Source organism: Periplaneta americana, chromosome 7, assembly GCF_040183065.1.
Source record: "Periplaneta americana isolate PAMFEO1 chromosome 7, P.americana_PAMFEO1_priV1, whole genome shotgun sequence".
Lineage (NCBI taxonomy): Eukaryota > Metazoa > Arthropoda > Insecta > Blattodea > Blattidae > Periplaneta > Periplaneta americana.
Window position 1 is genome coordinate 169,100,408 of NC_091123.1, and position 27,391 is coordinate 169,127,798.

The following is a 27,391-nucleotide window of genomic DNA, read 5'->3' on the forward strand; positions in this document are numbered from 1 at the left end:
GGTGGTGGTAGTGTTGGTGGTGGTGATGGTAGTGGTGGTGGTAGTGGTGGTGGTGGTAGCGGTGGTGGTAGTAGTAGTGGTAGTGGTGGTGGTAGTAGTAGTGGTAGTGGTGGTGATAGTGGTGGTGGTAGTGGTAGTGGTGTTGGTAGTGGTGGTGGTGATAGTGGTGGTGGTGGTCATACTGGTGTTGGTACTGGTGGTGGTGATAGTGGTGGTGGTAGTGGTGATGGTTGTAGTGGTAGTGATGGTGGTGGTGGTAGTGTTGGTGGTGGTGTTAGTGTTGGTGGTAGTGGTGGTTGTGGTAGTGGTAGTGGTGGTGGTGGTAGTCGTGGTGGTAGTGGTGGTGGTGGTAGTGATGGTGGTAGTGGTGGTTGTAGCGGTGGTGGTAGTAGTGGTGGTAGTGGTGATAGTGGTGGTGGTAGTGGTAGTGGTGGTGGTGGTAGTGGTGGTGGTGATAGTGGTGGTGGTGATTGTGGTGGTGGTGGTGATACTGGTGGTGGTGATAGTGGTGGTAGTGGTGATGGTTGTAGTGGTAGTGATGGTGGTGGTAGTGTTGGTGGTGGTAGTGGTGGTTGTGGTAGTGGTGTTGGTAGTGGTGGTGGTAGTGATATTAGTGATGGTGGTGGTAGTGTTGGTTGTAGTGGTGTTGATGGTAGTGGTAGTGTTGGTGGTAGTGGTGGTGGTGGTAGTGTTGGTGGTAGTGGTGGTGGTGGTAGTGTTGGTGGTAGTGGTGGTGATGGTAGTGGTAGTGGTGGTGATAGTGGTGGTGGTAGTGGTGTTGGTAGTGTTGCTGATAGTGGTGGTAGTGGTGTTGGTAGTGGTGGTGGTGGTGATGGTGGTAGTGGTGTTGGTTGTGATGGTGGTGGTAGTGGTGTTGGTAGTGGTGGTGGTGGTAGTGGTGGTAGTGATGGTTGTAGTGGTGGTGGTAGCGGTGGTGGTAGTAGTGGTGGTAGTGTTGGTGGTAGTAGTGTTGGTAGTGGTGGTGGTGGTAATAGTAGTAGCAGTAGCAGCAGCATATACTTATATACTCACTTTCAGAACCACAATCCCTGCTAGGAAGATGCTGATAATATTGACAAGTGTTAGGCAGAGGCTAACAGCTCCCAGAACGGCGAGCTCAACAGAAGAGTCGTGAGAGTACACACCATCGTAGGAGCCATCACCTGCTTGTAGTTTGATGCGGCCTTCCCACACCAGATCAATACACGATAATGCCCAAAAAATCCCCTGAAACAGTTAAGAAGAGAGTTTGTTTCGTATATGTCTGCAGAAGTTATGAAATGATAATTGTCATTAATATATTTATGTATCAATTGTTCTTCAATTAATTTAACAACTATAAGACACAAGGAAATATAGTGCACTGTAGACAACGATAGAAAAGAAATTATCCATTAGTTGTCATTCTTTTAGTTCTCGGAATAACAGGTTTATCATTAATCATCAGTGATGATGAATCAGATATTTCAACCGTTTTATTGTTGTGGATATCCTGTTTCTTTTCATTCCCAGAACGTTTTGAAATTGAAATTATTTTATTGTACTCTATTTCATTTTCATTTTGTATAAAATTGCCACTGGCAGATAAGATACAGTAGAGTACTTATGACTTACTTGGAAAATAAAGATTTAGGGATAATTTATGGATCTACTCGTAAAAATGGTGAAAAGACAAGTAAAGAAATAATTAGAACATCTGATATTTTTTTTGATAATTAAAACAAGAAGGTCAAGATGAGCTGGACATATTGTCAGTATCAATAAATAAAGAACAGTAAGAAAGATATTTGAAGGAAAGTGTAAACTAGAAGAGAAAAAATGGATTACCATGGAGTCATGATGTGGGAGGGGGGGTGATTTGAGGGAGCTGGGAATGTAAAAGATGGAGAAATAAAATAGTAGATGTCGAACAGTTTGCATCAATAATAAAGCAAACGAAGACAAAACTGAAGAGCAGTAGAACTATACCAAATAAGTGTACCTTACTAATATTTAGTGATCTACGAAGGTTGTTTCAAAAGTTCATAGCCTGACATACAAATTAAACTAGGATTATTCAGAAACAATCTTTTTTTCTCAATATAATCGTCCCTGAGATTCACACATTTGATCTACCGGTGCTGCAATGTTGCTATACCTTCCTTGTACACAGATTCCTCGAGGCCAGCAAAAACGTCTCCTGTTGCTGTGATAACCTCTTCATTTGAAGATAAAATTTCTTCCCAGCCAAGTGAGTTTTGAGCTTTGGGATAAGAAAGAAGTCTGAGGGTCCGAGAAATATTTCTTTACTTATACAGTATTTTGTTTTTCTTTATATTTATTTTGTTTCTACAAAATCTGCTAATTCTCATATCGATATACAGAGTGGATGTGAAATAGACTTACAGATTTCCAGAGCTAATAGCTCATATTGTAACAAAAACTGTAATATATTGGTGGACAGTTCATAGTTTTTTTTTCTCAGACGTTTAAGAATCACTTATTCGGTAACTAATGCGAATAAGATCGTGATTTTTATCCGTATCGATAGGAAATCTAATAAAGAATAATATATCCCTCTGCCGTATTTCAATGGCGTGCACGGTTATCGTGTAAATTTAATTTTAAAACTCCTAAATTCAAACCATTGCACGAAGCGAGCATGTGGAAACGCCTTGGCAGCTTACGTACGGAGACTCACCGAGTTCGTTCACCTCTTACATCTGTTTCACGAGTAGAGACATCGCCGATGTTGCCGGATGCTAAAACTTCAAACTTAATTTTCTAATTAACAATGCATTTAATCACAATATGTAATACAGGTTTTCTATTCATTTACGTGTACCCTATCGTCTCTTTCAATCTCCAAGGTTATTTCACTTCCACTCTGTACATTAGACAGAGCAATTTTATTGATATATCTTTAGAGCATTCGTCGATAAAGAACAATGATTACATACTGCATTAACAGCTGGCGGCAGCAATGATGCAGAGATGGCCACACCAACCAGCGATCCGACATTATCACAAAGAACAGCTATGGCGACTGCTGCCCCTGACGGAAGTGCTATTAGAAGGCCAACCCACAGAGATCTTATTTGCCCTCTGCAACGAATAAAACATCATTACACTATTACAGAAACTTACAGGTGCAACTAACATTAGAGGAAATTCTCTTCAAAATATGTGACTGGTTCTCAGTCAAATTGGTATTAAATTGTAACAAAACTAACATAATTCAATTTAAATCCTGTCCAAATTCAACCTCGCAAATTTCTAGCTAATAATTAACAATAGATCCCTATTAGAAACAACAACAACCAAATTTCTTGGCTTAAAAATCGATAATGTGTTAAATTGGAAAAATCATATTAAAGAAATTACCCCCAAACTAAATGCAGCTTGTTTTGCTATTAGATCTGTGCAAAAGATAGTAAATATTAAAAACAATATACTTTGCATACTTCCACTCGATAATGAGTTTTGGAATAATATTCTGGGGAAATTCCACAGATAGTAACAGTATATTTCTATTACAAAAAAAAAGAAGTAATTAGAATAATGGTAGGTGCCAAATCTATGGAATCGTGTAGGACTATTTTCAAAAAACTACAAATAATGCCCATGGCTTGTCAGTATATCTTTTCATTACCGGTAATAATCTTCCTCGTATGTAATCGTGAAACCTTTGTAACTAATTCAACAGTTCACAGTATAAATACACGTCAAAAAATGACTTTCATACTCCATCGGCAAGTCTATCGTGCTATCAAAAAGAAGTGCGTTATATGGCAGTAAACATTTTTAATAGCTTCCCTATTGATATAAAAAAATGAAACTCAAAACGTAAGATTATTTAGGGCCAAATTGAAGAAGTACCTAATTTCTCACGCCTTCTATTCTGTAGGTGAATTCATGACATTCAATAACACTTCATGCAATTGATACTAAAACTATGTGTTGTACTAGTGGACTATATTGTAAATCTCGTCTGTATATATTTCATCTAGACTGTGACTATAAATTAAGACTTTATAATAGTATTAAGTTTTTTGACTTGTTCCATATTCTAGCTGTAAAGCAATGTATGAATACCATGGAATGTTAATAAATACAATACAATACAACATTACTTTATAACAATAAGTATCCATACCAGTAGCGGCCCGCGGTTACAAAGGTTGGCAGTTCTGCATGAAAAATAGTGTATTTAGCAAACGCATGCTGTTTATTGCACCTGAATCGGATAACGCGTATAATTACAGCCCCTTCTCGAAGTTGACTGTACACACGAAATTGTACTCCAACCATCCGTGCGCTACACCTCTCCCACCTGGTACAACTAGTCACGTGTGTTTGTCCAGGTATTTTCTCCTCTAAACAGATTACACGGGTGGGGGAGAAAGCATTTTCATGAGTGCAGCAAAAAACCCATCGTTTCTATTACACATTTCGGTATTAAAATGACTAGTACGCTACATGATTTCTTCGACTTTTTCCAGAAATTTCATATTTAAATTTTGTGTAGGACGTCCTAATTTCTTAAGTTAACATGCAATTTCTCTTTTAATTTCGAAAAGAGTTGGTCTATTAGGTTTTCATTTCATTCATTTTTAATATAAAATATTTCCTTAGACACACTGACTAATCACATCACACCACCCACAGTACTATAACACACTGGAACTGTAATGATATACAGTAGGCCTAGTCCAGAAGCCTATGTGTTCTAATGCAGGTCATAAAGAGATGAGGGTGTTGACTGTTCTTTTGTATATTCGGAGAGAGCTGCTTCGGTTGCTTCGGTGAAGAAAACCAGTTTTCTGCTGACGACTACCCTACGTTGAGCTTCAGGAACTGCCAATCACAGATCCGAAAAGTACACTACAGCTAAAATTCTCGAGCAGTTCAAGGCTCCTACAGACAGTAAAATCTCGAATCGAAGGAGAATGAATAGGAAAAATAAATGAAACAATGAATTTGATTACATAAAAGCACGTTTTACATTTTTAATTTTTTCAGGCCCATTTAAATGGCAGCTCTGCAGTTCTTATTGTAGAGCCGTCCCTGATCCATACCCTCATAACGTTCTGCTAACATTTCATTTATTTAACGACATTGTAAACTTGAAGATTATATAATAAATTCTAAATTAATCTTGTCCCTTCTTCGAAAATGTTTGAGAAATCTCGGCTTACCCTGCCTACCCTGAAGCTTCGTCACTGGCACTAACGTTATTCATGTTTCTCCATATTTGATTGCTAGTTTTAATGCTATCCTTAATTTGTACATCTCATACTAACTGAAGAAATGTCACAAGATTGACGTAACTAACTGTGACGTTCTTGTTATCGATTAACTGAGAAATTATTTTATTTTATTATTTCCTCGTGTTATGAAACTGCCTGACTTTAGTATATCACGATTCTTGAACGATAGTGTTGAGTATTGTTCTTTGTTTACATTCATATAGACATCAGGAAAACTTTAGGGGTCTATATGTTATAATTACATATAATTTTAATAGGTTTATTTTACGTCGCTTTATAAACTGCTAGGGTGTGGTCATCTTGTGAATGTGATAAATGCCAGCGAAATGAATCCAGAGTGAAGCACCCAAAGTTACCCAGCTCGTCTTGTATTATGATCATGTAGCTCAACCACACGATCATAATACAAGACGAAATGAAATTCTTAATTTAGTTGAACCTAAATGTTTCACATCTGCTACTTTACTACACAGTACAAATTATGGTCCACGTCTATATAACTCGATAATAAAATTTCATCCAGAATTGACTACTTTAAGCAATGAAATTTTCAGATCCAGAATTAAAAAATTTATATGACAGACTTCCCTGTATTATATTATGTACCATGTATTGTACAACAAGTTTATTTCTATCCTAAGTATTTTTTTCTATCTTATCTTGGTTACTATATCAACATGACCTGTACTAATTATACTATCAATAATAAGTTAATATTAATCCACCAATCTCAACATCGTCTCTTTTTTCACTCAGTTATTACTAGTATTAATATTATTACTAACTTTATTATTATCATCTTTATGTGGCCTTTTTTTCTTAAGTATTTTGTCTACAAAGTATGTATATTTATGTAACGGAACTGTCCCCGAACACGAGCTTTGCTCTTTCGGGGTACTTTAATATAACGTTTTTATGTATATGTTAAAATGTTATGTTTTATTTAACGACGCTCGCAACTGCAGAGGTTATATCAGCGTCGCCGGATGTGCCGGAATTTTGTCTCGCAGGAGTTCTTTTACATGCCAGTAAATCTACTGACGAGCCTGTAGCATTTAAGCACACTTAAATGCCATCGACCTGGCCCGGGATCGAAGCCGCAAACTTGGGCATAGAAGGCCAGCGCTATACCAACTCGCCAACCAAGTCGACATTATGTATATGTTATTATTAAATAAATCTAAATAAATAAAATAAAATAAAATTTGGTCTTAATGAGTTGAGGGAAAACCCCAAAAAAACATCAACCAAGTAACTCGTCCCAACCGGGATTTGGACCCGAGACGGACCGCTAGTTTCACGGTCAGACATGGTAACTGTTACTCTACAGCGTGATTACTATAGATTTTGGAATGATTGAAAAAGACTGTCATTAAAAATTTGGTATAACAAAGAATTTAACTATGGGTATGTAATAAAATTAATAATATACAGTGAAACCTCTCCTTACGGACACCTCCAAGATACGGACACTCCTCGTATACGGACAGATTTTTATGTCCCGACTGAAATAATATAGAAATAATGATAAATTTAACTCTCGTTTACAGACACACTCAGACACGGACACGGACAGCTGTTTCACAGTCCTAAAGCGTGCTTTACCTCCTGACTGCGGACAGAACTTGGATTTCAAGACCTAATGTGTTACAAAAATGGAAAATATAGTTTTGAGAACTGTACAGAAATTCCTTAACACGAAAGAAGACAATAAGGTTCTCTTAGGCTACCACTAGCCCATCTGGCTACCCCTTGTTAGCTGGAAGCGGGTGGATAAACAAAATCATAAAACTTAACCTGTCTGATGGGTCCAAGGTTCCCGCGGTCGTGAAATTGTATTCGACACATGATAGGGATAGTAGGATTGTTCCCTTCACTCTAATCAGTTGTTCTGTTTCGAGAGACATGGCACCGGAACGTAAAGTTTAAGTTGAAAATTGTAAATTACAGTACTGCATAACTGTAGATCTAGAATAAAATTGCCTTGCACAGTACTGTATTTTCCTTTTCCGGTCTTCTCTACTGTAGTTCAAAGTTGCAAAGAATTTGCTGTAGTACAGTAGACTGTATTTAGAATTAAACTACAGTAATACATTTCATTTAAAGCGTGAAGGGATACATAAGGCATATTATAAATTTACTGTTAGATTGGGGAGCCTCCCTCCCAATAAAGGACACCTCCCAGATGCGGACAGATTGTTACGTCCTTTCGATGTCCGTAAATGAGAGGTTTCACTGTAATGACAATATTATATATACAATAATAATAATAATAATAATAATAATAATAATAATAATAATAATAATAATAATAATAATAATAGTAATGAAGCAGATTTGAGTCTTACCTTCTTTATGTTGGTGACCGCAGCCGTGGAAGGTGTTCCCCTACTTCCGTCTGCCCCCGCGTCTAGACCGTGGACCCCGGAAAATCATCATATCGAAAAGAGGTTTTTGTGCTTCCCGAATTATTTCTGAAGTGATTTTTCGCCGCCTCTGATCCATCAACCACGCGTCGAAGGACTCGCCGTCGTCTTGCAAGTCAGAAGGGTGCAAGGGCCTCTTCCAGGGGCGGCGCCCCGCTTCCTTCTTATTCGCAGGAAGGAGGCGAAGACGATCCCAGTGAGGAGCGTCTGTACGCTGTCGGGGATTCTTGTGTTTGCCCTTTCCCTTTATCTTTTTAGACTTCGGAGGGAGGTCAAATGTGACCTCCTTCGGCGGCCATCGGGTCCCTGATCTTCTTGTGTACCCTTCTTGAGGATAGAACGGGGGACTGTCGTTGCACTGTGATTGAACGTATTGGTGTGGGATACCAGGTGTGCTGATTCTGACGGCGTGGGTGTGAAGGGAGGTGGTTCAGGGGCCATGGAGTCTTCATCCCTGTCCGCTATGCCGCTACTCCACAGATAATATCCCCATATTCCCACCGTCCCAACCATTGTTACAATTCTAACCAGTTCTGGCCTCCCTAAGGACAACCGCATTGCATCTCCCGCAAATCCACGTCGTCCCGCAAACGCAGAGCCTCCTTTTAAAACATTAAGCGCAGTTAGCAACATTCCTGACATTTTCGTAGAAAATTGCAAACCATAGTGTTTCCAAGGCAACGATCCGTCTTGTTGTGTTTGTCGGTCATTGTTGATTACGTCGCACGACAATACCCAAGCGCGCGAGTATGTTGAAATACCGATACAATAAAAGATGCGAACATTTTCACATCTTCTATCTTTAAGGTATTATTATTCAGTTCGTTCATACTTAAAAAAAAATACATTACTAGGTATTTTAAGCTACGGTTTGGCCGACGATCATCGCTGGCGATCTTCGCTGGGATTCTGTCCCGTTGATTTGAATGTGCATGGTTTCTTTACGGCGATGAACGTCAACGAACGTCGCTGGGCTGGGCGTTTGCCTTGGAGGCAAAAACCTGGCGATCATCGCCGAGAAACCAATTGTAAAATTACAGTAGGTCATGAATTAAATCATTTAATAACATGTGATTTATACATCATGTATACCATAATGGCGGTAAAACAGAAATCTTTCTGCAATTTCTCCACTAATGAAGACGAGATATTAATTGATTAAACACAAATCCCGTTCGACATGAGCAAAAAAGAAGAACCAAAGTAAACAATAACAAATCTACATTTTGCAACAACCAGAACTGTTAATACTATTGAGTAATAAATTGTAGGATACACACACGATACGGCAGATTTAACTACTGAAGCAAAAGTTTCAGTGTGAAATAGTAAGTGAAGTGGAATTCTGAGCAAAGGAGAGAAGTGCAACAACCTCCTTCTCACATGATTTTTTTTATTTGTAACATTATTTCCTAAATAAATGCTCCTAAATGAAAAAATAATATTGTAAAAAGTAAAAATAAAGTGTTCATATCATTAGTTTTTATCTTAAACTTATGCTTATCTTCCAGCTGGACTTATTGGTTTGTGAATAAATTTTGTTTTGTGGGTAATTTTACAATATCATTTTCAATTGAACTTAAAAAAGAAAATGAAATTGTCCGGAGATAGTCTGAAATATTCCTTAAAATTGGCGGGTTTATTTTCAAGATGTCTTAGTATCAATGAATTAAAAGACCTCTCTGTATATCTATTTCTAAACATGACATTAACTACTTTAAAGATCCGTACTTGTTTTTCAAGGCAAAACTTATATTATAACGTTATCATATTGTCATCCACTTATCAGCTGATCAGACATGGTCAACTACATAAAACAATAAACTATCCACCTACGAAGTTTGCCGGTAAAGAAACCACTCTGTGACGATGACCGCTGGCGATTTCAATCGTCAGCGATGTTCGTTCGACGAAGATCGTCGTAGCGAAACCGTAGCTTAAAACTGCTCGCGACAACTGATTTGCTGGCTGTGTGAATTTAGAAAACTGGCCTAGGCTAGAAAATGGCGCCAATGAAAGAGAACTGTCTATCTCTATATGAAAATTTCTCTTGTATTTGGTTATTATTTCCTAAGGACGCTTAATACGCCTAAAAATCTATACGATTGAAAGCATCTTAAAATTAAATACTAATGTACTGCACAAATGTCATTTTGTATGTTTATGACTACTTCACGACTCACAATAAAGAAAAATAATATATTAAATCAATAATGAGTGATAGTATAGAGCAGATTATTATTATCAATATTATTATTCACCTGGTGCTTTCATCTCACTTGCAATTTGTCACATATTTTTAGAAACCACATTATTGTCGTGCTATTGTTTCAAAGATTTTACAGAACGTGTATTTCCTGTACTAAAACAACTAATTTATCCGCATCGAACTGACGAACTCCATTATGAATAATGTGCACTACGAGATTATAATCTCGGATAGCAAAGCGTGCAATCAACAAGAGTCTAGGGAGCGTAAGCAATTCTGCTCCTCGCAATGCCGAATGAGGGCGGAAAGACACGAATGTTATACCTGCAATCCAGAATGACAGCGACAGCCGTAAAAGAGGAAGCAGGCAATACTGCTTCTCGGAATGCCGTGCGGTCACGTGCTCACTGATGTAATAATATAGTTTTTATGTTAAAATATATCTTGAGGTAGGCCTAACTGAATTTTCGGTCATTGTCTGTATTACAGAGGTGTGAAAATTATTAGAATAATCTTAATTTTAAAGGTTTTTTGATAGTTCCTTCACAAATATTAATTGAATTGATGAATATTGGTTTATATTACTATACTGATGTAGGATATATTTACTACTAACAATGCCGGAAAGCATTGTTGTACATTGGTATTTTTCTTATTTTACAATTGTTATGGGAATTCAGAAATTATTATATTATGTTGGCGGAATTGGAAACATAAAAAATTAATTAAGAAATGCTTTAAACAAATTGTTCTTTGCGTTTACATTGTTGTGCAGTTCAAATGAACGTATACATCTGTTTTGTGCATTAACATTGCCATTTTAATTGTAATTAGATTTATTTATATTTAATTATAATACAGATAATGACCGCAAATTCAGTTAGGCCTACCTCAAGATATATTTTAACATAAAAACTATATTATTACATCAGTGAGCACGTGCAGAATTTCCCTTCTCATCTTCGGACAAACACAATAATGGTGAATCATGTCATATGTACGCAGATGCTGAAATACAGGTCTTTAAAGATAAGTTTAATTTAATTTAAAATACAAAATCTCCACACCGCATTCCGAGGAGCACTATTGCCTGCTTCCTCTCTACGGCTTTCGCTGTCATTCGGCATAGTATGTATAGCATTCGCCTCTTTCCGCCCTCATTCGGCATTGCGAGGAGCAGAATTGCTTACGCTCCCTAGACTCTTGTTGCAATCATAGAGCTTTTTCCGAATCTCACCGGTGAGTAATCCGATGGCATCACGGTGTTCCGAATTCCACCGATGACGTCATTGATGCTCCACCGGTGTCGCACCGGTGCCATCAACTTGTGGAGGTGGTGGCAGTCTCCATCAGTGAATCTGATTGGTTCTTGTATAGGGCGGGAATTAGCAGACGAATGACATCGTGCACTGTTGTGTCATGGCGGTGTGTTCTGCTGTATTGTTTGTAATGAGCACAACGTAAAAACAATATGTTAATGGCTTATGAGCGAACATGTCAACGGACCAGTTATTACTACCGGTTCAAGAAATAAGTTGTTTATGCTCTCTTTTCTTTGAACGAGATGGCAGTACGGAAATTTCGCAAAATTTTGCTAGCGTAGCACAGATAACCACTTACACAGTCGCCATGACAGCATAGATTCTTCCAGCAGTTTTGTTCCTTATTTTCGTTGCAACGTGACGTCATCGATGCCACCGGACCGGTGAGATTCGGAATACGCTGATAGCCACTACTAACGCATGCGCAGTACACTACAGCTATCAGTCTCCTCAGCGAATAGGGATTACAAAGAATGGACACTGAGCAAATTTTTTCTGCATTTTGTTTCTCTGTGCGCCGGCATTTAGTTTCCACTTTCAAGCGCTAGAGGTTAGTGTAATCGAGCACGCGCTAAAATAATAATTGAGTATAGAGTTGAGACACAGGATCCAAACATCGCCTACCTTATTGCATAATGCAGTAACGCTTTGCTTCAAATAAATTAAAGTTAACAGCTTTTACTTATTTCTCAGTAACAAACTAGTTGTAATAATATTTTTTATGTTTTATATATCATAAATTATATTATAAAATAACATAATACATTATAAAATTATGTATCAAATTCGTTTAATATCTGTATACAATATAATATAGGTATATGGTTTTACTTCTCATAGAAGGTTTGTTTTTCCATTTGCAGTAATATCAAATCATTACATATTTTAATTGTTGATGGGGTCAACATCTCAACTCTCACTACAAAAAACTCTAGACTCTAGACATTACAGATAATGACGGATTTATTATTTCACCGGTCCAATTTATTTTGAGTAGATAATGCACCTAGATGTATTAATTGTATGTGTTATATTTCCGCTGTGTCGACTGCTGCCTGGGTGATGTCAGTGCCAACTCCTGGGAGAAAGCAGAATCTCACGCTCAAACTGGTTTGAAGGTAATTGAAATCAGTCCTGCTACATCGAAGGTACCGACGCGAAGTGTCCATACTGTTTAATTATCTATACGCTGGTCTCCTCGCGACGAACTTCTAGCAGTCATTCGATGTTGTCTGAAAAGTTCTGAAGTTTGTGAATAACACTATTTTCGCATCGAGATCCCTCCCTATATGATGGTGAAGTTACGCAAACTTTTTTTTTTTTTTTTTTTTTTTTTTTTTTTTTTTTTTTTTTTTTGCATTCGTAATATTTCCGATATGTAAGTGTACCAAGAAAGGAATATAATGTTGTGGTTTCTATGGAACTGAACGGCAAGGGGTTCCACTTCTTTCCTTGTTTTATATTTTTGGACTACCGAATTTCAAACCAGAGAACGTACCGCATTATGAACTTTGCAAGTGACTAACATGAACATTCCAAGCGTTGTCATCCCCTCCATGTAACTTCTTTAAGTTGAAACTTTTTTCTATTTCCTTGTTCGAACCTATCATATTCATCTACAGCAAAACATGATTGAAACAAGTTTCTTCAGTAATAATTTTTGTTTCGAGATGTAAAATGGTAGCAATAGAAAAATCATTGTTACCTAGCAATCATTTCTTCAGTGGGCCACGCAGAATTCCCCCAGTGTTCTGTAGAAAGACCTGCAGCCAGTCCGAAGAAAAATCCGACCACGAGGCAAACAAGCAGACCAAACAATTCATTCAGCACTCCCATTTTTTGTAGACTCTTATCTCGAATTACAGTACCGAACGTTCCAGCCATTATTGGTCCCTGCGAAAGGAGATTCAGCAGAATAATACAACTTAGAAAGCATGATGGAAATATTCAGATTGTCAATTAATATAGATAAACACAATATACCGTAATATTTGTTACTCAGTCAAATGACAAATCAATGTAAAATAATGACTTATACAGGGACATCATTTTATTTTTACTTCAATTTTTATTGTACCTGAGTTTTTGAATGTACTACACTCCCAACCCTTCTACTAAGGAAGTTCCAACTCCACACAGAACCAAGCAGTGGCGGCTGATGGTTTGAAAATATGGTGGTGCACAATGGATATCGGAGAGGAGTTAAACATAATGTACTTTACTTTAAAGTTTAAAACCGTGTATGCCTGAGGGCGTATACATATAAAGCTTATTTATATGCAATTAATAAGTAAAATTACTAAATACAAGCATACCTATTTATACAGAAAGTCCAAAAGCGGACGGGGTCGTGGATGGAGCTCTCTATATTACGATTTAACCTCATGAAAAACATTTGAGCACAGAATCGTCATCAGAATGCTACCAAGTACCAAGTCCAACGTTTTCGTTCATAAAATTCAAATGCAGCTTTCGTAGGCTGTCGGGAGATAGCAGCACTTATTGTCAGAACGACAACTCTTACAACTTAAAAGCAAAATACAAGCTCCTTTATGTATTGTGCCGTTTGTGTGGATGCAGATTCAGAAAGTAATGTGCGAAATATGCGACTGTTCGTTGCACAAGCTGAATGAATACATTTTTCATGCTTATTACTTCGGACAAATGTCTAGTTGAAACAGATACTTTCTCAGTGAATTTAATTTCTTCTGCACTGACGTTGGTGTCCCATGCCAGGGAGTGCGACAAACCGTTCTCAATGAGAAAAAAGCAGTAGACCACGCCTCTAATCCCCCCGGCCCCGCATTAGCCGAACATCTCTATAAACTACCTTCCATAGGTTTTCAACATCTTTGCAAACCAAGAGGCTCGAAGGCTCCTGCAGACGTACAAAACAAGACGCCAGCTGCAGATAATCATGAATGAAAATTGTAAATATATATATATATATATATATATATATATTTAATAGTAACAAAGCCGGGAGATTAGGAACATTACTGGGGGGTGTACAAACCTGCAACCCCCTTGAGAAGCCGCCACTGGAACCAAGACCGCAGATAGTAAGCAGTACTGAGTTACTGAGTATAGTACGTTCCAGAAATATGTTCGCGTTTTCCAGTGACGAAAGAGCTTTCAGTATTGAATCATATTTTCGCACAGGTACTGTCCGTTTGCCTACGTCGCATCCCGGTTTCCCCCACCTGCTTCTGCTCGCCTCTCTGTAATAGCTGGGCTGTCTTAGCTCTTTTCTGAAAACATTAATTTCTCTTAGGAACTGGAAGTTTACGTAATATTATACAGCTGTTTAATTTAACTTAAATAAAAGGGCCTCGTTAAGTAATTAACTGTCACGTGATTTCCTTCCTTTCTACAATCCTGCGGCATAACCACTTGGACGGACAGTAGATAGCATGTCTGAGTAATTTTATATTTTCGGGTCGGGCAGAAGTGAAGATTGAATTTACAGTACGTAGAGTAGGTACAGAATTATTTCAACATGAGTTACTAGTACGAAGGACGAAACTGGCAATTGGAATTAGATGCAATAGTCTATAGTGCGATAATATGCACAAAAGAACTGAAGCCTGTATCGAAATGAACGGCCACCATTTTCAAAATTGTGTTTAAATATTCATATTATGATTATTTTTCAATTTAACTTCTTTCTCTATATTGTACGCTAATGTGCTGTAGACAGTATACACTGCATAATGAATACGCTCGCATGGACAACTCACTTCGTGAGTAAAAACACTTATTCTTAATACAGTACTGTACTTTGATTAAATAAAAACCTAATGAAAATTATCAAACTCAAAATCGCGATATTTCCTAGTTTACGTAAATGGATGAACTACTTTTCTTCCTTCCTATACCTAGTAGAGTGATTTGTGTTTTACGCCAGTATCGTCGAACTCCAGTCTTGGAGGGGGGAGCAAGCGGTGTTTCCGGTTCTCTAAAGGTATAGACAGGTTAATATTAAAATGTTAGTAAAAATAAAATGCTGTCCCTGTATTATATGGTCATTAAGTTTTATATACATGAATTACAAATTGCAAACGTTTTCACCCATTCAGGCATCTTCAGGCACAATTATACAATATCTCAATATCAAACTGTGTAGCCATTACATTGGTGGTAGATAAACTGTTTAAGATAATGATGTATAAAACATCTCCATAATTAAAATGTAATATTACAGGTCATAAAATTAAAATAATGTTAAAAATCACGTAGTGTTGTAATTAAACTTCATAATATTCTGTGGAACTCTTGTTCAGTAGAGTCCAATGAGAGATGAATTATGTGTCGTTTGAACGTGGCAACTGTATAGATCACTATAAAACATCCTATGTTTGAAGTAGTTATGTAGACGTGAGACGACCTGCTGCTGTTGGAACTGTAGCTAGGATGTTTTATAGTGATCTATACAGTTGCCACGTTCAAACGACACATAATTCATCTCTCATTGGACTCTACTGAACAAGAGTTCCACAGAATATTATGAAGTTTAATTACAACACTACGTGGTTTTTAACATTATTTTAATTTTATGACCTGTAATATTACATTTTAATTATGAGATGTTTTGTACATCATTATCTTAAACAATTTATCTACCACCAATGTAATGGCTACACAGTTTGATATTGAGATATTGTATAATTGTGCCTGAAGATGCCTGAATGGGCGAAAACGTTTGCAATTTGTAATTCATGTATATAAAACTTAATGACCATATAATATAAGTCATTATTTTACATTGATTCGTCATTTGACTGAGTAACAAATATTATATTGTGTTTATCTAGAATAATACAAGAAATGACATCATTTTATTTTTAGAAGTACTATCTACTGAAGAAGCAAATAATAAATATAATTCAAAATCGTAATATAATACATATATAGGGGAAGACCGTGTATATTGGACCACCTAAGTTTGAATGGCCGTAACTCACTTATCATATTGAGAAAAATGTCCCTGAATTTTTTATGATGGTAGATTGCCATAATAAATCCCTAAATAAAATATGACTTCACTAATTTTAATTCTAATACTTCAAAAATAAAATTTAATCAAAATTTCGAAGTCGTGTAACTTGAGCCAGGGTCGTGTAATATGAACCAGGGGATCGTGTAACTTGGACCAGGCATATTAAACACATTTAACTCCTATAATGTTGTTTATTCAAACAAAAATTTGTGTCAAGCAATTATTTCACATACAACAGTAATAAAATAGTTCATCTGTAATTGTTGCACATTCTTCGTGGGCCCATTTTCCACACCGATTGCACTGAATCCAGTCTTTGTTCTCACTTTCACCACAAATAACACAGCGTGTTTTGGATGTCACCTTAACTTTCAAATCAAATAATTTTCTCTTCTTTGCGGCCTTCCCATCTGATTGTTGCTGCAGAGCATTCTTGTGTGGCGTAGCCGTCAGCACCACGCCAGATGCATTGTATCTCGTTCCGGATTTTCTCTGTCCAGATTTGGAAGACGAAGGCAAAGGGCTTATTTCCTTCAGTGATACATATTCTGTGAGACCAGAAAGTAGCTCCACATTGTCTCCCATCTTTTTCTCTGCTGATGCTGCTGTTGTTGCTCCTTCCACTTCTTCTGCTGCCCGAGATGCTGATGCTGATGGCTCACCATTCAAAGGCCGATCGGTCACCAAAAAAGGCGCGAAATCAGCCTCTGAAAACACATTTCGGTCGACAGGCCAAAGACCAGTGTGCCTAAAGCCATTCATTGCAATCTGCATATTTGCTGCTCTGGGGAATGTCACTCCTACCAGTGAGGCAATGTGCTGGATATTCAGCCGCTGTCCTGGAAGTTCCCTCATCTTCGTTGATATGGCAGCTGACATGAATGTGTTCAGAGGTTTGAAGAACGACACATCCAGCAGTTGGAGATTGTGCGTGCAGTGTGACGGTAGAGATAACATTATTACACCGTACTGACGGCAGATCTCAATCGCTTTCAGCGATTGCGTATGGCTACTGTGACCATCTAAAATCAACAGTACTTTCTCCTGAGGGCTGGGTTTGACAGTTCTAATGAAGTGTCTAATCCATTCACAGAATGTGTCAGAATCCATCCATCCCTTATCCTGACAGCGGAAGATGGTGTTAGGAGGCGCTCCAAATGTGAGAGACTCCATCATTTTTTTCTTAGCGTAAATCAGCATAGGAGGTACAAAGAAGCCACTCGCACTCATGGCATACACTCCTGTCACATTCTGACCTCGCTCACAAGAAGAAATGGCTCCAACCTGAGGTTTTCCCCTCTGTGCCAAAATCTTCTCTTGGCGTTGAACGACATTGTGGGATGTCTCGTCCATGTTGAATATTCTGGCAGCAGTTAATTTGTGTTGGTCGACAAGGTGTTCCAATGTGTCAAAGAACTTGCCGACGACAACCCTGTTGAATCCTGAAGCCCTGGTAAGTGATGTGGCTTATGGCTGCCTAAGGCTAAGTTCGGGATGGCGCTTCATAAAGCCGGAAAACCATTCTTTGCCGGCAGACTTCGTTTTCCTGTTGAACCAAGTGGCCAGTTTATTCTTCTCTGCAATCTCGTATGCTAATTTCATAACACTTCTTCGTGTCAATCTGAAATTAAAGAATAAGCAGATTAAGTATTAGGCCTATATTAAGTTTGATTGAATTAAGTTGTAGGTCTATAGTAGGCCCTAATATACATTTTGCTGTAATGTATTTACCCATAGAACATTTTTTCTAGCTGCAGAAGATGTGTCACAAGATCATTTTCCACCTCTTGTGGCAAGTCAAGTGGGTGACCGGGCTGTCTAATTTTAGCGTCCTTCCTTTTGTTGTATCTTTTAAGTGTGGCACTAGGTATATTATATCTTCGTGCAGCCTCATTGACGCCAACCCCTTCCAATATTGCAACTAAAGCGAGTTGCAGATTTTCTTCTTTCCACTTCCCATACACTCCCTTCCCTTTTCTTGCCTGTCTTGTAGTCATCTGTAAAGTAATGGCGAAAGCAGAATTTGTTAAAAAGTTGTAATTGTCGACCCACCAAATGAAACGAAGTCTTATTACAGAATTTAAGAAATAAAATATTGAAATAAACTAAAGTAATGTTTTATAATAATATTATTTATATAATATTATATAAATAATATTTTAATTATATGTCCTTACAAAATTTTCATCCACTGACCTCTGATTTTTGGAAATTCACACTAGTGAAGACATAATGGACAATTTTATCTTCTAAATTTGTTATATTATAAGGGTAGGTACATTTTAGCATTGGCTCAAGTTACACGCTTTGTGATGGTTCAATTTACACGCATTGTAAAAGAAACACTTAAAAATTATTTACGTAAAAACTACTTTACAAACATTGATATAAATTTCACTCAACTTACCTCCAACACTGGTATTTCTTCGTATGTATAAGGCAGTCTTGTATTTCTAAACGTCTTCGCACAACACGCTGTCAAACTAATGTGAAAAGATTTGAAGAATTTGGGGACAGAATGTTCGACACCGTTATGACCGCGTCAAGCCAACCCTGCATAATGAGATTTATGGACAGTTGCCTACCATGTAGAAGGTTCAAAGCGCTGTATAAAGTACCTTGCAAACTATCCTGGAAATAGTGATTGCATCATTGGATCAAGTTACACACTGGTCCAAGTTACACGGACTTCCCCTACTGTAGGTATACAGATTTGAAATACAGCACATTTTTATAAATATTTTCAGCAAATTCTATTGCCTTGTTGGTATATAATAAGTTTATCAAGAAAAATCCAACCTCCTCCTTTTTATAAAAAGTTATACAGACCATGATTCGCAAGAGAAATGACGATCGTAACCAGTATGCTGTCTGTATACAAGCTGTTGTTTTGCTTAAAAATGGCGTTGTATTACATGAATGTAAAAATTATGAATAATAATAATAATAATAAATATAATAATAATAATAATATTATTATTATTATTTTTATATACAAAATAAAAATAAATAATTGTATTTATTGAGATTGTGACAAGGATAAATAATATAATATTTTAATACAATATAGTACAGTATAATACACTATGTAATATATTGTAATAAACAATACAATACAATAGGGGCTGCAAGACAAACATTTTAAAAAATAGCCAAAAGGTTTATTCTAATTATACTGACTTTAACGATCACTGACTACATTGTAATTTCCTGCTTTAGACATACATTCTGACTGCGATGTATTTTCACAATTCTTCTCATTATACAATAATAATAATAATAATAATAATAATAATAATAATAATAATAATAATAATAATAATAATAATAATAATAATAATAATAATCCGTGGCGCTACAGCCCGTGAAGGGCCTAGACCGACCAGCCGGCTGCTGGCCTCACGCCCACATGCCGAAGCAGAGGTGGACGATCATCCAACCAGAATGGAGGTATCGTGTGGTTAGCACGATGAACCCCCCAGCCGTTATAGCTGGTATTCGCAACCGTATTTCGCTACCTATCGTAGCTCCCCAAGTGCATCACGATGCTGGGTGGGCATCGGTCCCATACACTGACCGAAATGTCATGAGAAAATTTCTTCCCCCATGAGGACTCGAACCAGCGCGCATTCCGTAACGCGAGTCCCAGGCGGGATGCCTTAGACCGTGACGCCACGGCGCGGGACCTTCTCATTATAATTTCATCCTATTATCTAGCATTATTTGAAATATATTATTAACATTCTTTGTATATTAGTTTAATTTTGGTACGCAGTTTTTATTTCATTGTTTATTTAATAGTTCACAGTATTTTACTCTTTAATTCATAAGTAACTCTTGTATACACGTAACTTTTATATAACTCAATTTGTTGTGTTCTTTGTAGCTTTTAAGTTCCTTCATATATAGGTCTATGTATACTTTTTGCTGGTTGAGTGGAAGAGAAGGTCTTACGGCCTTAACTCTGCCAGCTAAAATAAATTATTATTATTATTATTATTATTATTATTATTATTATTATTACCATATAAGAAGAATAATGTAACTCGAACATGCGATTTTTATTTTAGCTTTCATGAAAATGAAATAATAAAATTATTTTCACTTTCACAGCAGTAAATACAGTAGTATCTCATTAATCCGAACTAATTGGGGCCAAGACCTATTCGGATTACAAGATTTTCGAATTAACCGAAATATTTCATGTAATGCAGTGCATGCTATTCACGAGTGCTGAGAGACTGTGGTGGGGGTATCCTGTTGCTATTTTTAGAACCACTACCTGCCTGCCTGCTTGATTTGATGAACATGACAGATCTGTAAATTATGTACAGAAAACACTAGGCCCGATTGTATAAACCATTTAATCTTAGATCGGAGGTTAAATTGATCCTTGTTTCAGCTGAACTTGGAATTTTGTGTTGTATAAAGTCTAATCTGAGATTAATTTGTCTCAAACTAAAGTCAACTTTGACTGAAGAAATTTCTCCGATTAAGTTAGATGATCCAAGTTCAGTTATTTCTTTTCTGTTTGAAATATACGAGTGACAGATTGTGCAAATAAAATATCCATTATTATTATTTTTAATAGATATGTTAGGTACATTTATATATATTTCTTTCAATTTCTTGCCTTAATACACAAACATGCTTATATTTTATAAGGCTCTATCGTGTTCAGCAGTATCAAATAACATAACCTATAATTATATTATGTTTATAACAACCATTAATTATTACTGGATATGACAGGTACATTCATAAATGTTCAATTAACTGTATTAATAAAGGAAAATTGTCGTTTTATAAAGCTTTATTATGTTTAGCAGTATCAAACACCATAACATAACTTGAAAAACAGTCAACCTTCTTCTTATTGTCCGCCATTATTTACATAGCACAAAAAACCAGTGTCTCCAACAGAATGTAATACGGAAAGTCGCCAAAAAGTAGTTGTAAAGTCGCTAGGTTTCTCATTATCAACAAAGAAAGATTAAATTTTGTCGCTATGGGGTGCTACAAAGGTCACTAAATTCCTATTTAAGCAATATAAAAGTTAAAAGAAATTGTTGTTGAAAAAGAGTTAAAGTCACTAGATTGGCAACATTGAACAAATCTGTGTAACATGGTCCGCGCATCACGTATTTCACCTGTTTATGCGATGTTGCCAAATCCTTTTGTCGTGAACTTAGATTGCATTTGAACCAAGATAATTTGATCGCAGAAAAGTTTTATACAATAGAAGAAGTGTCTGAACTCGGTTCACTTTTCGATCTTCGATCAAAGTTGATCTTTAGTCAGGGAGTTTTATACAATTGGGCCTAATTGTTGTAAGTACCCTTGAATGTGCTATTTTCATAATTTTTTAAAGTAAAAGAAATTGAGTGAATTTATACATTTTTTTCTTTTTGCTACTTTGTACTATTACAATAAATTTAGCTTTTTCTTAAAATAATTTTGTTAAGATTAACCAATTTTCGGATTAACTAGTTTGGATTAACGAGACTCTAGTGTATTTTCTAAACTTACACCTCGCAGAAATCCGGACTACATGAAGATAGTGAGTGGTTTCTATAGCTAGGAGGTGCGCAGATCTCGCATCTCGCAGTTATAAAAACCACTCACTATCTCTCGTGTAGTCCGGATTTGTGCGAGGCGGGCCTCGCACCTCGCACGTCGCATGCGTCGGATCAGAAAAACCAAGGCTTTAGCGCAGACGTCTCCAATAGTGTACTCGCGAGTAAGCCCCTGAACGGAACCGAAGCCAGTACGTAATGAGCGCGCTCCTCCTCACCCATCCCCACCTATACTGTATTCAATGTTTATGCGCAAACGAAGAGCAGTGGCGGACTGCCATTATTATTGTTTTGGTCGGAGTGTTACACCGTTTCACAATGTCTTCTAATCATGGACGTAGTACATTCAAGGATGAATAGGAAGAGACATTTTTTTTGAGTTAGTGGGAAGAATGTGAATTGCTTAATTTGTTCGAAAATTCTTAAGGGTGTGTTAAAATTCAACATGTGACGACAATACTCGACTCTTCACAAAGAATATCATACAATTACAGGCATGTTGGACATGTGAAAATAATTTATTTTGTGGTTATCTGTATAACTGTTGGTTATACATAATAATCAGTATATTACAATACGTTTACACTCAGTTCCGCATGACAAACATATAGTTTTTCGTTTAATTTTAGGTGAAGTGCGTAGGCCTACAAATATTTTGATAAATATAAAACAAGAAAATACGAACACAAATCACACACGTGTCCTCAGTCTTAAACAAAAAAAGCTTTTTGCTAGCTATGTTCTAGCTTTAAATATTGGAAAATCAATTAAGCTCTTTACAGAAGCACCATTGCATAGACCTACAGGACGTTACGAAAATATTGTGTCCAGAACAAAGTCAAAGTTTAAGAAAATTAAATTGTTTCCAATTACAGTTCAGAGAAGGAATTTCAAGATTGTAAATATAATTGAATCTGAAGTCGAAACCACAATTAACCAATTTGTAGCTTACTCACTTGAATTGGACAGATAGAAATGACAAAGCTCACCTAGCCATTTTCATCCGAGGAGTTAATGAACATTTTACTGTGTGTGAATGTCTTCTAGATGTAATTACAAAATACAACTGGAGAAGATCTTTTCCAGGCATTGAAATGCACTATAGAACAGAAGAGGTTGAATTTGCAATGGCTTGTGTCAATAGCAACAGACGGGGCTCCAGCTTCATAGTATGTCAAAATAATATACAAACGTATGATATTTTTTATTCTTTTGATGTTATTATTTGTAAATAAAAGCAGACCGTTGCCGCGATCCCTCACTGACCACTCACATCTGTTGAGGTACGAGTCTCTCCCCCTTGTCTAGCCTTACAGCACACTGTGTTCGGCGGGCAGCATCGAGAGCACGAATGACGATACGCTTTTTGGAGACCTCTGCTTTAGCGTCCTGTTCTTCAACGTTGAGTAATAAACAGTACTGGAATGCATCTGAGTAGCCTGTGTGAATCTTTTAAGTGGACATATTTCGTAATTTACTACATTACAAACTTAAAAAACTTACCATCAGAGGTGAGATAAGCATGCTGGCTACCAGAACTACTGTGCTATTCTCCACAAGTCCCATGGCAGCCACAAGTCTGTAATCACACAAAAGTGTAGTCTCTTTACTATGAAACTCCACAATATTAATAGCTTTCGTTACGATGAAAAGATCATTCTAAATCTTTCTCTGTAGCTAAACATTGATTCAATTTCTAACTTAGGCCTAATCTAATCTAACAGCATTACTTCCTTTCTATAAAGTTCAGTGTGGTAGGACTTCTCTCCCACATGCTTCTTGTACTGCCCTGAAGCACTGAGTTGCATGTTTTTCCCTTGCAACTTGGATTTTTATTAAGCACTTTTGTTCGTATCTTTAGGGCTGTATTGTTTAGTACAAATCAGAAAAAGCCACTGTATGTACAAAATATGGCTACTTCCAGTTATTCAATATTGAAAATTTATGAAACAATCTATGCTCTATTATATAGTACAAGATTTCAGTGGTCACCGCTAGGAGCACTGATTTACAGCATTGTTGCCATTATTTATTGAATTAGTATATTAATGTTGTGAAAGTTCACTTAATATACTTCAAGGAAATATGGATGTTTCAGACAAAAATTATGATTTTAAAATTCAGTACTTTTATCTTTCATTTTGTGAAATGATCTTCTAGTTAAATCACAAAATATTCCGCCAATTTATAATTTCCAATTTAAAGAATTCAGTACTTCATCCACCAACCTACAAGTGCATTCTCTGTTCACTTCTGTTTTTTAAATAGCTCTAAAGCTAATACATTGATGAATTCTAAATAATGATGTAACCTAGTTAACATAACTTTCTTAAAAGTCTTTGAAAATGTTGTTAATAAATTCAATGGAGCACTTACCCAGCGAGAACTAGTAAAGCAAAGAAGTCGAACGTGAGGCTGGCATCTGTTCGCACGCCCTCTACAACTTGAGCAACTGTCAGCCTGGCTCGTACTGACTGTACAAATTTCTCCCACGGGGTCATTTTAACACTATCTTTCCGTGTGCTCCTGAAAATTAAATTTTATTACGTTCATTGTAATTAATATCGTATAATAGACCAAGTTACTTAACATTTCTGATCGTCTCAACAATAATTAAATTCGTTAATATACTAATTCAAACGAGGATAACTGTATGCACACAAAAATTGGTATCAACCATGATTATTCTATTTACGAACGAGTACCGGTAATGTACACTAGAGCTAAAAAAAAAAAAAAGAAAAGCAGCTATCGAAATACTTATTGTACTGAGGTTTTTAGATTTCCGTAACTTTTGACAACTGAATTAAAGAACCTCACTACAAGTGTCCACGGACTGGTAACAAAATATTTAAAAGCATTTTTTCAAGTAAGACTACCAGGAAGTGAATATGGGATTCTAAGTACGAAGTATGTTACTTTAAAAAGTGAATAATGACAGTTCTTGGAACTGGCGAAAACAACCGGCAAAGATAGAAATAAACATTGCAATTGTCTTTCCATCACATCCTATTCTACACTTCCTTTAACTAAATATTTATTTCTTAATTGAAAATCTCAACAGTAACATACTTATGATAGTTGTAGGCATTGTATCACATTAAATTCTTATATATTTATGAATTTATCAGAAGAATATTCTTATATCTCTAATACAAAAGAAATTTATTCTTTCCGAGCTTTGATTTTAGATGTGGCAAAAACCATTATAGTTTGGACATAATTTGAAAAATATTAAACATAGTGATGTACAGTATATAAAATCGATGTAACACATTTCAAATCTCAATAATACTATCGTATAGCGAAAACAGTATTACTTACTTGAATTCAGTGCTTTTACGAATTATTTCCTTAAAGGTGGAGCATTCAGCCCTTCCAGGACATTTGGTCGGTCCACAAGGTCCTGTTAGACGTTTAGTCCTTTCCGTAAGGTCCTTGATATTTCGTCCGGTCCATTAAATCTGGTAGTACGTTTCGTCCTGTCTGTTAAGTCCTTGCTTTTTCCGCTGGTCTGGTGTAATTGTAATTGTTACAAAAATTTGATAACAGCATACTGTACATCAATGTAATTAACAGTTGTAAAAATTTAATACAATGTAAATAATAGTATCAATATATATGTACAGCATTTTGACTCTTCATCTTCCGGAATTTCAGCAGGATTGCTCTCAGGTATTTATCGATATTATTACTTTTGTACGTTTCATACTTGAACACAATTTCTGCAACGAATTGTTGATTCTATTCGGACAGTTGACTAAACAACAAACAACAATTATCATTGAAAAACTGTGAAAACAATAACTAAACTTTCTGTTTAAGGAAAAGTATTGACTTATAAATTTAATTAAATATTCATCTGTGGATAGTGTAACTTACTCTTCTAGCGATTCCAAACTCTGAGATCCTTCAGTTATTGCCTTTCGTGCTTTGCCGTGGTAGTACAGAGAGCAAGGGATGACACTGAAAAAAAAATTAAGACATGTTTTAATAGTGGTAAAAGTCTCGTATGTTAATTTCTAATGCGTAAGGTAAGGAATTATTTAGTTGCAGAATTCTTCTTGAAAGAATTTCTATTAAATTCTGTATTATTCTTTTTCTTCACAAATAAACTTAAACGTCATCACTATAGGTATCCTACAAGCAAAACTCAGCTCGGACTCCTTGCGGCGCGCATGCTATACCCCTCTTACCCTCCTGCAGTAGGCATGAGAGCATGGTGGGAACGGGAGAATACGTTATCTGCGCGAGACAGACACGCCCTCTGATTTCTGCGTACTGAGTTTTCCTTGTTGGATGCCTATAGTCGCTTAATTTAGTTTAGTCGCAAGAGAACTGCCACAGATTTGCCACCTCTAATAATCCGTAACTAGCCCAAACATTATACAATAGAAGTTTAGTTATATAGTCCTAACCATCAGAATTCGGGGTTCGATCCCCGGTGGTGACAGGATTTTTTCTCGTTGCCAAACTTCCAGAACGGCCCCGAGGTTCACTCAGCCTCCTATAAAATTGAGTACCGGGTCTTTCCCGGGGATAAAAGGCGGTCAGAGCGTGGTGCCGACCACACCACCTCATTCTAGTGCAGAGGTCATGGAAAGCATGGGGCTCTATCTCCATGCCCCCCCCCAAGTGCATTCATGGCATGTAACGGGGATTTAAAAAAAATAATAAAAAAAACATCAGAATTATTTGAATAAATATTTTTATTGGAGAATGTAACTCATACTATTTGGAAACTTTATACATTGGTCCATAAATCGCTCAAGGGAACAATATAATATCATTCCTAATCAAAACCTTGCGGAACAGAAGTTTTGAATCATGGTGTAAATTACCTCATAAGGGCAAAGGAGTTATCCTGTATTCTGAGTGCCCCAAGGCAAATTTCTGGATGTCATCAAAAGCAAATTTATCAATTTCAGAATACATTAATGCAATTAAAATGCCCAACAATCTATCTGCGGTTAGATCTGTGCCCGGCAGAAGTTTCAGCACAACCCGTTGTCGCCATCCCGGCTGCAACGAGATGGAAACTCTTGGTCACGTGTTGGGATTCTGTCGAAAAACGGAGCTGCTGCGCAACAATCGACACCATAAGGCCAGGATCGGTATTGCTGATGTCCTCAAGCGTACACGAGGAGATCCACTGCGTTTCATCCCTAAATTCGAACAGAAGAGCTGATATTGCAGCCATCCACAGGACTCAATCTAAGGGAATAGTTATTGATCCTACAATCCGGTTTGAGAGGGATGCCCTGCAGGTACAGCACATTGATGAGACGAGATCCATTTATGAGTCCTGCATCCCGTGCCTAAGTGAGAAATATAACATTCCCAATAATCAATGGAGTGTTTCTGGTCCTTTGTTTGCTGCACGTGGCACACTTCCTAAATTCACATGGAATATTTTAAAAACACTCTGTCTCCGGTTATTTGAAATTTAAAAAAGAAAAATATCGCCTTTTCTTAAAGATTCAATCCAAATATTACATTACCATTTATATTTTGGTCATTAATGGTTCGAGAATTTTACTTGAAACAAGTAAATAAACAGAACATAGTACGGAATGGAAATAACAAATTTGAAAATTTAGCATTTGAAGA

At 36.7% G+C, this 27,391-nt stretch overlaps 1 protein-coding gene across 1 annotated transcript in view; it reads right to left on the minus strand.

The window, feature by feature from the left end:
* Positions 1–27,391, minus strand: part of LOC138703701 (uncharacterized) — a 101,764-nt gene that overhangs the window by 23,077 nt on the left and 51,296 nt on the right. Inside the window, exons 4-9 of the mRNA XM_069831802.1 lie at positions 25,664–25,747; positions 24,158–24,307; positions 23,285–23,360; positions 12,912–13,099; positions 2,940–3,084; positions 1,033–1,227 (exon numbers count right to left, since the gene is read on the minus strand). Of these exons, the coding sequence (XP_069687903.1) occupies positions 1,033–1,227; positions 2,940–3,084; positions 12,912–13,099; positions 23,285–23,360; positions 24,158–24,307; positions 25,664–25,747 (838 nt within the window). The remainder of the gene's footprint in view (positions 1–1,032; positions 1,228–2,939; positions 3,085–12,911; positions 13,100–23,284; positions 23,361–24,157; positions 24,308–25,663; positions 25,748–27,391) is intronic.